We start from the raw sequence: 15,935 nt of genomic DNA, 5'->3' as shown, positions 1-15,935 counted from the left end.
TGCGGCTGACCCCTAGCGGTCGTAACACTTTGAAAAACATTTTCTCCACTTTTTAAGTCCTGCTGGTGTTTCAGTGTGTGTGTGTGTATATATGTTTGTTATATATTGTTGTTTAATATATATTATGTTTTGGGCTTTGTCCTGTTTCTGAGGAGGATTCTGTGAAGGTTTTCTTTATTTAAGTAGCTCATTAAACACTTATAATGCTCATGAAGGAACAATCTCTAATCACTGCATTAGGGTTGTGTTTGAATAAACTATAAATGTAGATTCATGTGTCACAATTAGTTTTTATGGACCTTGAACACATTGGACTTTAGAGAGAAGTCAACAAATACGCCTAACCATCTTCCAGAGCTCTGATTGGCTGTTGTCACACTGGTCATGTGTGAGGGAGATGCTGGATCTGATCTCCGTATTCTGGTTATAGTGGTCAGTCTGCTGGACATCTGAACTGTGTGTGAGCGATCACAGATCGAGAGGAATAATCATGGGCGGCTCATACTCACAAGAGGACATTGAGACGGTTGCTCTTGGGATGTATAGAAACCATTTACAGAATGATTATCCACAAGTCTTACCAGATGTAGGCATAGATGAGTCTCTGCTGAAATATTCTGGTCCCGACTCTAACGCTGCGTTGCAGGCGTTCTCTAATGAGATGCTCAACTCGGTGCCGGGTTACATCAGCGGTTTAGGATCTGCCTTTGGTCCACTGACTTCAGTCCCGAATGCTGTCGGTCTTGGAGCTCTGGTGATTTCCATGATCATAGAGATCGCCATCAAGAGCAGCACTCAGAAAAGTGATGATGACACGTACAGCCTGTTACGACGAGTGTTTGGGGAAGAGAAAGCTTCGAGTGTCCGAGACACAATGTCAGAGTATCTGAAACGCCATCGCATGTCCATGAACAATGACCAACTATTACGGGAGGATATAAAGAGACTGGAACATCAGCTGAGCCACCATCTCACCATCCTCAGAAACTCCCTTCTGCAGGACGGACAGATGAGCAGCCGCGGGTTCAAGATCTGGGTCAACGGAGCCGCCTTCCACGTGCAGATGCTGATCCATGGCGCTCGACTGGGTGTTCAGGCTAATGAAACTGCATCAGACTATGTTCATCAAATCAAAGCTGCAATCAACATGTATTTACAGTACCTGGTTCCTTTGCTGAAGGAACACAAAACCTACAAGATCAAAGACGGAGGACAAATTTGGACGGCTTTTATGGATGTTGTTTACTCAAATTATGAACCGATCACCGGTTTAAAGAGTTATTTTTTTAAATATCAAGAACAATCTCTACTCTCGAATCCATGAGCGTGGTTGTATAAAATCCCTGTCGAACTCTTAATTTGAATTAATCTGTGACATCACATGTGGGCAGAGTCAGGACATGCACGGACAAATTCATATCTGCGGCTGTAACGAGACATCGTTGTTTGTTTGGATGTGTGTGCGTTCTTGACAACGTAAGTTTCCATTATTATACTTTAAGTGAATGTGTATGTGTATAAGTAGACGCAGGTATGTTTATTCAATGCTATATCGTTGTTTGTGGTGATATTTATGCACATGCTATTGTTAAGAAGAGAGTTTCGATTAACAGACAGGCACAAATATACGGTCACTCTCTGTGTTTATTGCAAATGCATATATTAACCATGCTGATATTGATCGCTGAAATATTTGTGTGATGTTATTTAGTATTTTATTTACAGTTTGAGAGTGTTGTTTAGGTGATTTATCACGAGTAGGCCCATTTGAATTTGTTTAGCACCAAATCTTGTGACTCTGTTCTATTACTGGAGCAAGAGCTCCGCCTAGTGTTCATTTGTTTACTTTCATTTAATACTGCAATTCCCAAAGTTAGTATTGCTTTATTATGGCAATATATATACCAGCATTGTAGTTAAATATTTGATGTTTATTTAATTTATTCATTGTTATTCATTTATTTCAGAAACCACACTCATAAAACTACATGTAAACAAACTACTTGTGGATTTATTGGAATAAATCAATGCTTGGGAACTGAAGCTGTCATGAACTTATTTGCTTACAAATCTTCTGATCGAGGTTGAGGATGAGATGTTGACAAACCAGTCCATTAATGTACATACATCTTTAACAAAGTGGTCCTTCGAGCCGGATACAACATCTCATCCTCATGGCAGCATCTCGGGATTATATTGAAGAACATCAGAGTCTCCGTCCTTGCCGGATCCGACGAATTCCTGGACATCTGGAGGACTTTGTACTTGCTTCCCAACCACGGCAGCTCGTTCCACCCCCCTTTCAAGAGGATTTACGCCATATGCAGATTAGTGAGACCTTTTCTGATCCAGATGTGGACTATCGAACTTCTACTCCTGATAGACTTTTGATTGAGCAGTACCCTGAGACAACAAGGTTACGTAGAGTGGAGGAGTGTGTATGGAATGTTCAAGAGCAAATCAGGGAACTACAAAGCACATTACAAATGTCTCTTGAGCAAGGCAAAGGTTCACCACGCATGCATCAGGATTTGCTTTACTCTCATGCCGCAGGTGCCGGACATCAAAGGTCAGTCTCTCACTCAGGCAGTCAGCAGCAATCCATCCAGCAACGTAGTGCCAGCCTGCCTTTTCTCTATGCAGACACAAGACCAATTCCACAAAGCCCTTGTAATCTTGGAATATCAAGGTACTTTTCTCAAACGATACCTGCACACTCATCAACCACAGGATTACCTCAGCCACATAGTCAATCTCCAGTCCACCTGCCACCAGGGTTATTACCTCAGGCTCAAAAGCCCTTGTCTCGTCCAGCATCTGTCCCGGTTACTGAGCGTCATGTAGCACTACATGTGCCACGCCCAGAGTCTGCTCCAAGAGGTATGATACATCAGTCAAATGTCAATCAACAACCTGGTGATCTTGAGCAGACATTTCAGCCACAAGTCCAGTCCTTCGAACAACGATGCGTACCTCAAATGACATCCATGTCTGCGGTGTACCGAACTGTAACCGGCAAACAGCCAGTTTATTCACTTCCTATGACCTCTGTGCAGAGCAATACTGTAAATCCCAATTATGTGCAACCACAGATCACACAGTCATTACCAGCATTTGCTCCTTCACAGCCTCCGATGTTTCAGTACTCAGAACCTCCCCCACTGCAATCTGTGTATTACTCAGATCCATACACACAGGGCTATCGGCCTAACATACCCCCAGACACACTACTTCAGCAACAGCCATACTCAGCACCCTTATCTTCTACCGTACACCCAGCAGTTCAAGTTCCAAGCATGATGGATATGGCTATCGCATCCGCTTATGGAATACCTAAGCCTAAGCTCATTAATTTCACTACTGGGAAGGAGAGTGATTTTGCTCTGTTAAAAAAGGGACTTGATGGCATTCTCGGCCCACATCTCCATTTGACAGAGGACTATAAATTTCAAGTGTTACTTGACCATCTCAAATTACCAGCTGCCTTCCAAATAGCAAAGAGATACATGTATGATCCCATGCCTTATACTCGAGCCATGCAAGCTTTGCAGCATCGCTATGGGCAGCCCCGACAACTGGTACAGGGAAAAATTGCCAACATTCTCCATACACCGCCACTGAGATCAGGGGATGCTCAAGGTTTTGAAGACTTTGCTTCATCAGTTAGCACTTTGGTTGGTCTCCTTGATACATTGGAAGGGTCTTCCAAGACTGAACTTATGTGTGGTTTACATGTCGATAGATTGCTCACCAAGCTCACATCATCTCATAGAGATAGCTTCGTTGAATACTGTATGGCCAAGGGCATTCTCCAGAATGGCACTGACATAACCTACACGCTTCCTGAGTTCGCAGAATGGTTAGAGAAAAAATCACAAGCGCTTCAGATATCAAGGAGAGCAGCTGAGATCTACAGTTCAGATAGACCTCGTTTTGAGAATAGAGAACAAAAACCTCCAAAGCCACCAAAGGTACAATCCACAATTTACTATGGCATGGATCATGCGAACGAGAAGCCTTCTGCCTCCTCTACATCATCTCTCCAGACAAAGGTAAAGAAACGTGAAAGCTTTAAGCCGTACTGCCCTTTCTGCAAATGTCAACAGCATTACCTCAATTCCTGTCCTGAATTTGGCAAATTAAGTGTTGCACAAATAACAACATGGATAAAGGACAGCAACAAATGCTGGAGGTGTGGTAGAGGACATGAGCCTTCACACTGCACCCTGAAAAAGCCATGTTCCAAATGCGGTGAACAACATTTGTCAGTTCTCCATGAAATCGCATCCAACATCAATAAGAGCATCCTTACTGTGAATACAGTACCCCGCACAATTTACCTTGATCAAGTTACTCATTCTGGCCGAGTCATGTTGAAAGTGGTCCAGGTCAAACTCCATAGCAAAGGGAGAATATTGGACACGTATGCCATTCTAGATGATGGGTCTGAAAGGACCATAATTCTTCCCACAGCAGTGCATTACCTTGATCTGGATAAGGCAGATGAATCACTTGCCCTCAGAACAATTAGACAAGAGGTAGTAGAGATCCAGGGTGCATCAGTCTCATTTGAAGTGTCTGCCTCTGTGAATCCGAGCATTCGTCACAAGATACACAATGCCTTTACATCACAAGAGCTGAACATTGCCAAGCAATCCTGCCCTGTAGAGACTCTAAAGCACAAGTTTGCACATCTGAGAGAGGTTCCTATTATACCGTTCAAAGAGGTACAGCCCATGCTACTTATCGATTCTGATTACCCATAACTCATCACACCGATAACTCCAGTACTTATGGGCCCATTAGGCAGTCCTGTGGCAGTTAGTACACATTTGGGCTGGGCCATCCAGGGTCCAACTACATTCCTAGACCAACCATTGGATACTACCTGTTTGAACATCTCGCTGTTACATGCTCCTACACAAGATCTGTCTCATCATGTTGAAAAGTTATGGCAAGTAGACATACTTCCCTTTCAGCCCATGAAAGACATTACACGATCCAAGCAAGACAGAGATGCTCTTCAGATGCTGGAAACAAGAACGAAGAGAGTAGAAGTAGATGGAGTCTCTCGCTATGCAACTCCTCTCCTTCGCAGAGGTAGTGCAAAGGTCTTGCATGCAGGTCCAGAATCAGTCATGGCTCTTTTAAGGGCCACTGAACGCCGTTTGAACCAAAACTCAGAGCTAGCAGACGTCTACAATAAAGAAATCCACAAACTGGAGCAAGCAGGATATGCAATAAAACTCACTCCTGAAGAGGCTAAAGGTACAAAGGAGTCCTGGTTTATTCCCCACCACCTTGTGCATCACAACAATAAAGCTAGGGTTGTGTTCAACTGTTCTTATCCGTTCCACCAAGCTTCACTGAATGATCAGTTACTTCCAGGACCTACGTTGGGTTCATCTTTATTGGGAGTTCTCCTCAGATTCCGACAATATCCTGTGGCCATCAGTGGTGACATTCGTTCAATGTTTCACCAAGTGCGCCTACTTCCAGAAGATCAGCCATTGCTGCGCTTCTTGTGGAGAGATATGGAAAAGGAGAGGAGTCCTGACATCTATGAGTGGCGAGTTCTGCCATTTGGAACCACATGTAGTCCATGTTGTGCAATCTATGCCCTCCAGCGTCATGCCTTGGACCACCGCGACAGCAATGAAGAGGTAGCAGACTCAGTATTGAAATCCTTCTATGTGGATAACTATTTGCAGTCCCTTCCCACAACATATGAAGCCAAACAGCTAATAGACAAAATGAGAGCTGCCCTATCAGCTGGGGGGGTTTGAAATAAGACAATGGGCCAGTAACTACCCAGAGGTAATTGCTCATCTACCAACTGAGGCACGATCGGAAAGCTGTGAGTTATGGCTGACCGTAAACAAGACAGACCCACAAGAATCGACACTCGGGCTCTCTTGGCACTGCCTCTCTGACAAGCTTGGCTATCGAAACAGGCCACTATCAACAGAGGAGCCTACCATGCGCAATATTTATAGAGTGCTAGCTTCTCAATATGACCCTCTTGGGTATATTTTGCCTTATACCACCCGGGCAAAAATCCTTGTTCAAGCTCTATGGATAAACAAAAGAGGCTGGGATGACTGCATTGAAAATGAGATGCTCAACAAATGGCAGGAGTGGACCAATGAACTGCAGTATCTTCCTTTGGTAGACATGCCGAGGTGCTATTTTCCAGTTTGTCCAGAACCTGACAATGACAGGATAGAGCTACACATATTCTGTGATGCCTCTGAACGGGCTTACGGTTCAGTGGCATATCTGCGTCTACAGAACAAGGAGGGAGGAATTCATACCTCATTTGTTATGGCCAGATCCCGTGTTGCACCAAAAAAGCAGCTATCAATGCCCAGACTGGAACTGTGTGGTGCCCTTACCGGAGCCCAACTGGCTAAACTCCTATCAACCGAAATTACTCTACCCATTCATAACACTGTTCTCTGGACAGACTCCACCACAGTTCTCACTTGGATCAAATCTGAATCCTGTCATTACAAGGTGTTCGTTGGCACGCGGATTGCCGAAATACAGGAGTTGACCAGTTCAGAGAACTGGAAATATGTGAACTCCGAACTAAACCCTGCTGATGATATTACAAGAGGGAAATCTCTTATTGATCTATCTCGTATTTGTCAGTGGACTCATGGCCCTCAGTTCCTACAAGAGTCAACAGAAAACTGGCCAACACAGCCTTTCTTACACTCATCAGATGAGAATGAGCTAAGAAAGTCTTTTTTCTGTGCTCATGTTGCCGTATTTCAATCATCCCTACCCGATCCAGAGCAGCACACAACATGGGCAGACTTAGTCCAAGCCACCTACCAGTCTGTACATGGGACAGTCACACCCGCAATGTCAGCTTCACAGTGCATTGATACTGAACTGCTTCTTCTGAGACAAGCCCAGCAGGATAGTTTCCCTGATGAAGTCCATGCACTAGAGAATGCTAAAGTCATACGCGCCAACAGTAGGTTAAGTACTCTGTCACCTGAATGTGATCAAACCATGGGATTAATTCGGGTAGGAGGTCGCCTTCGCAAAGCTGAGAAACTTGAGATTGATACTTTACATCCGATTGTACTGGCACCTGATCACCCCATCACTAAACTCATAATACAAGACTACGACAACCGACTACTTCATCCTGGTCCTGAACGTGTCTTCGCAGAGGTACGAAGAACATACTGGATAATCCGAGGCAGACAAGCTATAAAGAAATATCAACACCAATGCAGAGACTGCAGGAAATGGCGTAGTAATCCAGTTAACCCCAAAATGGCTGATCTTCCTGCTGCTCGTCTTCGCTTATACCAACCTCCTTTCTGGTCAACTGGAGTTGATTGCTTCGGACCATTTACAGTAAAGATAGGCAGAAGACATGAAAAACGCTGGGGAATCATTTTCAAGTGTCTCACTACGAGGTGTATCCACTTAGACCTTCTGCATAATATGGACACTGACTCCTTTCTCATGGCGTTACGTCGTTTCATTGCACGACGAGGCAAACCCGTTGAATTAATATCAGACCAGGGCACAAATTTCAGAGGTGGGAATCGAGAACTCCAAGAAAGTTTCTCTGCACTTGAGCCAGCAATCCAAGAGAAACTAAGTGAACAGAGTATTTCATTTCAGTTTAATCCTCCACATGCACCTCATTTTGGTGGAGCCTGGGAGCGTGAAATCCGCTCCGTGAAATCCTGTCTTCAAGTAGTACTCAAAGACCAAATTGTATCTGACGAAGTACTGTTAACTGTTCTGATTGAAGTGGAGGGAATACTAAATTCTAAACCACTTGGTTATGTATCATCGGAGATATCAGATGCAGACCCAGTTACTCCAAATCTCTTGCTCATGGGGCGGCGGGATGCCTCCCTCCCTCAAGTGGTTTATGGCACAAGAGAATTGCTTGGAAAGAGAAAATGGCGACATAGTCAAGTCATAGCTGACCATTTCTGGAAACAGTTCATTCAGAATTACTTGCCAAGTCTACAACCCCGTGCGAAGTGGCGGAAATCTACACCAAATCTATCGGTGGGGCAAGTAGTTATGGTTATGGACTCTCAACTGCCCAGAGCCCTCTGGCCAGTAGGCAGAGTAAACCAAGTTGTTCCCAGCAGTGATGGAACAATAAGAGTGGCGAAAGTAACTGTTGGAAACCGCGTTTACAGTCGCCCTGTTTCTAAACTTATAGTGCTACCAGAGATGCCCACGGATACCAACGGCACGTAGCTTCAAAGAACAGGGACCCTTATTTGATTTCTAATTTGCTGCACAAATTAGGGGGCGGCTGTATAAAATCCCTGTCGAACTCTTAATTTGAATTAATCTGTGACATCACATGTGGGCAGAGTCAGGACATGCACGGACAAATTCATATCTGCGGCTGTAACGAGACATCGTTGTTTGTTTAGATGTGTGTGCGTTCTTGACAACGTAAGTTTCCATTATTATACTTTAAGTGAATGTGTATGTGTATAAGTAGACGCAGGTATGTTTATTCAATGCTATATCGTTGTTTGTGGTGATATTTATGCACATGCTATTGTTAAGAAGAGAGTTTCGATTAACAGACAGGCACAAATATACGGTCACTCTCTGTGTTTACTGCAAATGCATATATTAACCATGCTGATATTGATCGCTGAAATATTTGTGTGATGTTATTTAGTATTTTATTTACAGTTTGAGAGTGTTGTTTAGGTGATTTATCACGAGTAGGCCCATTTGAATTTGTTTAGCACCAAATCTTGTGACTCTGTTCTATTACTGGAGCAAGAGCTCCGCCTAGTGTTCATTTGTTTACTTTCATTTAATACTGCAATTCCCAAAGTTACTATTGCTTTATTATGGCAATATATATACCAGCATTGTAGTTAAATATTTGATGTTTATTTAATTTATTCATTGTTATTCATTTATTTCAGAAACCACACTCATAAAACTACATGTAAACAAACTACTTGTGGATTTATTGGAATAAATCAATGCTTGGGAACTGAAGCTGTCATGAACTTATTTGCTTACAAACCTTCTGATCGAGGTTGAGGATGAGATGTTGACAAACCAGTCCATTAATGTACATACATCTTTAACAGTGGTTCATTCACTCTGCCGTCAGCAGCAGGTTAGTGTAGATATGTGGTGTTGATAAGGGATCGCTCAGATGCTGGGTCTATAGAGGTGATGTGTAGATCAGATGTAGAGGTGTACTCTTGGACCCACCGGGCCTGGGTTTGACCCCGAGCTTCGGCCCTTTGCATGTCATCCCTCTCTCTCCCTCTCATGTCTTCAGCTGTCCTGTCAATAAAGGCCTAAAAATGGCCAAAAATAATCTTTAAAAATAATAATTATTATAATCTTTTAATTTAACATATAGTAACTTCAAGTAAAAAAAAGTGTTGATAAAACTTCCATTGTAATATTTTACCATATTTACTCTCATCTTGTGATCCACATGTGTATCTGATCTGTGTTTTGCTGCACAGTGATGATGCTGACAGTAATGATGCCTTAAAATTACATCTGCTCCTCCTTCCTCGTTGAAGACTTCTGAATCTTTGAATGAGTAAATGTTGTTCATTATAAAAGTGTAAGTGCTGAACACGAGATGTCTCCTACTTCACTGTAAGGTTTGTTCTTAACGTTTGCTTTTGTGATGTTCTCTTTAACAATAAAGGATCATGTGTGTTATTGTTCCACGTGTCTGTGTATTTTAACTTAAAGTGTTGCCAATATACTATACAGCAGGCTTCTGCTGTGCTATTAAATTAATTTCTTTGTGGAAATTTAATTCCTTTTATTGAATTTGGGGCAACTGCACTCTATATTTCTGTCTATTGTTATTTTATATATTTTATTCTGTTTTCATTTGTATTTTATTTTTAATGTCTTTCTTTCGGGGTTCGAAATGTACTTTTTTGACCATCAGCCAAATGGCTAGTAAATATTATAATTTCACCAGCCACTCACCCATACATTACCTGACAGTACATGACAGTATAAATACAAGTAGTCCGCGTCCACACTGTCCGCAGCTGTTCGTGTACGCATCCAAACTGGAGTATAACCGAGCCTTAACCCTCTGGGGTCTAAGGTGTTTTTGGGCTCCTTGAGATGTTTGGACATGCACTGACATTTGTGCTTTTTTCAGTTGCTTATAAACAAATTACTGACAAAGGTGTAATTACACTCTATTTAGCACAAACAGGTCTACCATAATATGTGAGCAACATGTATGTACAAGTTTGTATTTTTGAGAGAATATTGTTTATGCGTGGTTATTGAAAAAACTAAAACTTCAAGTTTCTGAAATAAGGTCACAAAACACATACTAAATATGTGTCCACAAGACTTTTGACTAATGGATGTTGTCGCCTAGAGTTTTTCTTCAAAATGATCTGAAAATCATCCTTAGATTAGATTAGTTTAAATTTAGTATGACCCTTTTTGTTTGGAAAGGCAATATGCGCAGGGGTGTGACCTGCTGTGATTCACACCTGAGAAGACAATGGGCCCGCATAATGAGCGCATAATGGGGCTGCATACTAATGACCCTTTCATTCAGGTGTGTCACTGAGCCACAAGAATGCAATGACAATACATATATATATATAGGCCTATATAATACAAAATTGGTTCACAGTTCCAATTATTTTTTTATTTTTCAAATTGTGCTTTCAAATTGTATAATATCCAATGTAAACATTTCTAGTAATTGTGCAGTTAATTCTCATACTGTATTTACAGAAAGTTTGGGAATATATCCCAAATGTGTCACTAATAAAACACAATACAAATAACTTAAAGAGGAGGCTTATATTGACCTTTTAAGATTTACCTAAGATTTATTTATATGTACATGTATTTTTGCTATTTTAATAAAATTTTTACAATTACAACAACAATTAAAATGTTAACTATATTTCAAATGTAATCTTTCTTTGTATAAACTAAAGTATATGTCACAAACGAGACTCCCACTGTTCCTCCTGCTCACCACCAGAGGGAACCCTCTCCTGAATATTAAACCATTTGAACTACATTTCCCACATACCTGGCATTGATTACCTTGCACCTGACCTTCATCAGTGGACTATTTAAGGTGCTCTCAGACTCTCCTTCATTGCGAAGTTTTGTATTTACCCTGGTAATCATCTCTGAGCGTTTCTTCCCGTGTTTTGTCTTCCCGTGGATTACTTTTGGACTGTCTATTCTCATCTTGATTCTTTGCTGCCTGCCCTGGACTATATTCTATACTGGACTGATTTATGTAAGTTTGCTGCCTGCCCTGACCTTATGCCTGTTTCTGGATTATGAGTTGCCTTATCTCTACTGTTGTGTTTGCTGGTGATTGACCCTGATTGTACGACCACGATTATAATAAAACTGCAAATGGATCCTCATTCTCCTGAAGCTTCATTACAGAAAACTTCGCCAACACACGATCCAGCAGTTCTGGTTCAAATGTCCACGGAGATTTCCACTCAAGCTAACCAACTCGCCATTTATCAACATCAGCTAACCCATTTAACTACAGTAACGGAGGAGCTCGTCAGGACGCTACAGAGTTTGCAAATGTCACTTACGAACCCAGCACCTTCTCAACCGAACGTGAGTGTGGACGCTTCTCCACCACCTTCAGTCACAGTTAACCCACGTCTGGCTCTTCCTGATAAGTTTGATGGTAACCCAACTAAAAGTAAGGGATTTCTACTGCAATGTTCATTATTCATTGATCAACAACAAGCTATGTATAGCACCGATGCCAGCAAGATTTCCTTGGTATGCTCACTCCTCTCTGGCAAGGCGTTAGAGTGGGTGACGGCGGTTTGGAGAGAGGATGGTACTGCTTTTCCATCATTTGGCATCTTTCTTCAACGATTCCGGGAAATATTTGAACACCCGGAGGGAGGTATGAGAGCTGATGATCAACTACCCGCGTTGAGCCAGGGCAGGAGTACCGCAGCAGAATATGCTTTGACATTTCGTACTCTAGCAGCACAAACCGACTGGGTGGAGAGCACGCTTAAACTGCTCTTTCGCAAGGGACTCAGCTTGGAGTTGCAATCCGAACTGGCCTGCCGAGATGAAGGGAGATCGCTGAATCAATTAATCGAGCTAACCATTCAGATTGACAATCTGATTCGTTCACGTCGTCCACTCAGAACGGTACCAACCAACACACAATACCCAGTCACTCTTTCTCAAACTGAACCCATGCAGCTCGGATATACTCATCTGACTCCGGAAGAACGAGAACGCCGCATACGTCAACATCTCTGCCTCTATTGCGGTCAACCGGGCCACCTGAGGGCTTCTTGTCCCACAAGACCTCCTCTTCGTAACTCCTCTTCGGTGAGTCCTTGTGTTCAAGCACATCACTCCAGTTCTTGTATCAAAGTACCTATAGTATTGTCTCTAGAGGGCAATCATATATCCACATCAGCTCTATTAGACTCAGGAGCAGCCGGGAACTTTATGTCTCATGAGTTTGCTCAAAAACTACAACTCCCACTAATCTCTTGCAATTCTCAATTGGTAGTGGAAGCACTAGATGGACGGCCTCTCGGTGATGGAAGGGTTCTGCACACCACCGTGGACCTTCAACTACAGACCGGGACCCTTCACACTGAGGTAATTCGTTTCTACATCATCACATCACCTCATAACCCGGTAATTCTTGGACTCCCCTGGCTACGTCAACATAATCCCCTCATTTCATGGAAGGAAGGTCGGATCATCAAATGGGACCCGTCATGTCACTCCAACTGTTTAACTGGCAGCCCTTCACTCTCCATTCAGACTGTTACGCTAAAGGACGAACCTGTTCTTTTCCCCACTCTTCCCATTCAATATTCCGACCTCGTCGAGGCTTTTAGCCAGATCAAGGCTATGGAACTTCCTCCTCACCGCTCAAGCGACTGTTCCATCGAACTATTACCAGGGACAACACCACCTAAGGGTCGAATTTTCCCCCTATCACAACCCGAATCAGAAACCATGAACTACATAGAGGAGGAACTTTCAAAGGGGTTCATCAGAGCATCTACGTCACCTGCAGCCTCTGGCTTCTTCTTTGTTAAGAAGAAAGACGGTGGTCTACGCCCTTGTATCGACTACCGGGGTCTCAACGACATCACCGTCAAATTTCGATACCCCTTACCTCTGGTACCAGCTGCTCTAGAACAACTCCGCAATGCCAAGTATTTTTCCAAACTAGACCTCCGCAGCGCCTACAATCTCATTCGCATCCGGGAAGGTGATGAATGGAAGACAGCTTTTTCTACCAGCACTGGGGACTACGAATATTTGGTTATGCCTTTTGGGCTGTCCAACAGTCCTTCCGTATTTCAATCATTCATCAATGACGTCTTTCGGGACATGCTTGATCGTTGGTTTATTGTTTACATCGATGACATTCTTATCTACTCCAACACCTATGAGGAACACGTGCAACACGTAAGAACAGTATTACAACGACTCATTGATCACCAGTTATACGCCAAAGCAGAGAAGTGTGAATTTCACCAGACTACCACATCATTTTTGGGCTACATCATCAGTCAGGAGGGAGTCGCCATGGACGAAAAGAAGGTCAAAGCCGTTCTAGACTGGCCACTACCAGTAACCTTAAAGGAATTACAACGCTTTTTGGGATTTGCTAATTTCTACCGACGCTTCATCAGAAATTTCAGCTCGGTAGCCTCTCCCTTAACCTCTATGACTAAGAGAAATTCATCACACCTCACCTGGTCAACCACAGCACAGGAGGCATTCGCAGAACTCAAATCACGTTTCACATCTGCCCCCATCCTCCACCACCCTGATCCAGAACTCCCGTTTATAGTTGAGGTGGACGCTTCAAATACGGGCATTGGAGCCATCCTTTCACAACGGCACGGATCCCCATCCAAGCTCTATCCTTGCGCCTATTATTCCTGCAAACTTAACCCAGCCGAACAGAACTATGACGTCGGAAACCGGGAATTGTTGGCCATGAAAGCAGCTATGGAGGAGTGGCGTCATTGGCTGGAGGGGTCTAAACATCCGTTTGTGATACTAACTGACCACAAGAATTTGGAATACTTACGATCTGCCAAAAGACTGAATCCCAGACAAGCGAGGTGGAACCTCTTCTTTACACGATTTGACTTCACTGTTACCTATCGTCCCGGTTCAAAGAACACCAAAGCAGACGCTTTATCACGCCAACACGACTGTTTAACTTCCATTAAATCCAAAGAAACCCTTCTTCCAGAGTCATTAATCGTGGCCCCAATTCAGTGGGACATCATGACAGAGCTCACTCAAGCCAATTCACAAGAGACCCCTCCTCCCGAATGCCCCCCTGACAAAACTTTTGTACCTCAGGATCTCTGTCAGAAAGTACTACAGCAAGTTCACTCCTTACTCAGCTCCGGTCACCCTGGAATTGCGGCCACTGTTCACCTGCTTCAGAACAGCTTTTGGTGGCCAACCTTGCGTGCAGACACAATAAAATTCATTAACGAAGGCATCACCTGTAACACAAGCAAACATCTCAGACAGTTACCATCTGGCCTACTGCAACCATTGCCAGTTCCCCACCGACCATGGTCCCATCTTGCCATAGACTTTATTACCGATCTCCCCAAGTCCAATGGGAATACCACAATACTCACTGTCATAGATCGCTTCTCCAAGGCCTGCCGTTTAATTCCACTTCCCAAGCTGCCTACAGCATTTGAGACTGCCGAACTCATGTGCAACTTTGTGTTTCGCTTTTATGGCCTTCCTGAGGACATCGTGTCGGACCGAGGGCCCCAATTCACATCCAGAGTATGGTCCGCATTCTTCCAACAACTCAACATCAACATTAGCCTCACTTCAGGATATCACCCACAATCGAATGGTCAAACAGAACGTCTCAATCAGGAGATCACCCGGTTCCTCAGATCCTATTGTCATCAGAACCAAGCAGACTGGAGCCGATTCCTCATGTGGGCTGAGTATGCACAGAACTCACTCCAGAAACCCTCCACTGGACTAACTCCATTCCAATGTGTAATGGGCTTCCAACCTCCCCTATTTCCATGGTCAGGGGAACCTGCCGAAGTACCCTCTGTCAACGATAGGCTCCAAAGAAGCGAAGACATCTGGAATCAGGCTCACACCCACTTGCTACATGCTGTCAGGAGACAGAAGTTGCAGGCCAATCGTCACCGTCGACCCAATCCCGAGTATACTCCAGGTCAATGGGTCTGGCTATCCACTCGAGACCTACGCCTCAGACTTCCTTGCAAGAAACTCAGACCCAGGTATGTGGGTCCCTTCCAAATTGTTAAACAAATTACACCAGTTTCCTTTCGTTTGGCATTACCCTCTAATTATCGTATCTCTCCCACTTTTCATGTATCACTACTCAAACCCGCTGGTGGTCCGAGAGCGGAGGAGGAGGAGCAGACCAGTGACCAGGGCCCCATCTTGGTGGACGGCGAGGAGGCATATCAGGTTCGAGATCTACTCGATTCCAGACGCCGGGGCAGGCTCCTCCAATATCTGGTGGATTGGGAGGTGTACGGACCGGACGAGCGATCCTGGGTTAATGCAGATGACATACTCGACCCCACACTCGTGACTGCGTTCCATTGGACGCACCCGGAAAAACCGGCCCCTCGACCTCGAGGAAGACCCCGGCGTTGTTCGCCTCTTCGCGTCAGGAGCCGCTCGCAGGGGGGGGGGGGCTCTGTCACAAACGAGACTCCCACTGTTCCTCCTGCTCACCACCAGAGGGAACCCTCTCCTGAATATTAAACCATTTGAACTACATTTCCCACATACCTGGCATTGATTACCTTGCACCTGACCTTCATCAGTGGACTATTTAAGGTGCTCTCAGACTCTCCTTCATTTCGAAGTTTTGTATTTACCCTGGTAAT

General features: G+C 43.9%; 2 protein-coding genes across 3 annotated transcripts in view; both read left to right on the top strand.

Annotated features, from left to right (window-relative positions):
* The window catches only part of LOC130073536 (NHL repeat-containing protein 3-like), a 114,405-nt gene that overhangs the window by 33,422 nt on the left and 65,048 nt on the right, over nt 1-15,935 (top strand). The gene's annotated exons all lie outside the window — the stretch shown is intronic.
* Nucleotides 425-15,935, top strand: part of LOC130073549 (uncharacterized) — a 58,581-nt gene continuing 43,070 nt past the window's right edge. For both annotated transcript variants that reach the window (XM_056239025.1, XM_056239026.1), the window contains exon 1: nt 425-1,268. In XM_056239025.1, the coding sequence (XP_056095000.1) occupies nt 491-1,268 (778 nt within the window). In that variant the 5' untranslated portion in view covers nt 425-490. The remainder of the gene's footprint in view (nt 1,269-15,935) is intronic.

Source organism: Rhinichthys klamathensis, unplaced genomic scaffold (genome assembly GCF_029890125.1).
Source record: "Rhinichthys klamathensis goyatoka isolate OS25496 unplaced genomic scaffold, OSU_Roscu_1.1 h1tg000550l_1, whole genome shotgun sequence".
NCBI classification, from domain to species: Eukaryota; Metazoa; Chordata; class Actinopteri; order Cypriniformes; family Leuciscidae; genus Rhinichthys; species Rhinichthys klamathensis.
Note: the sequence above shows the minus strand (reverse complement) of the source record. Positions and strands in the feature narration are given on the sequence as shown.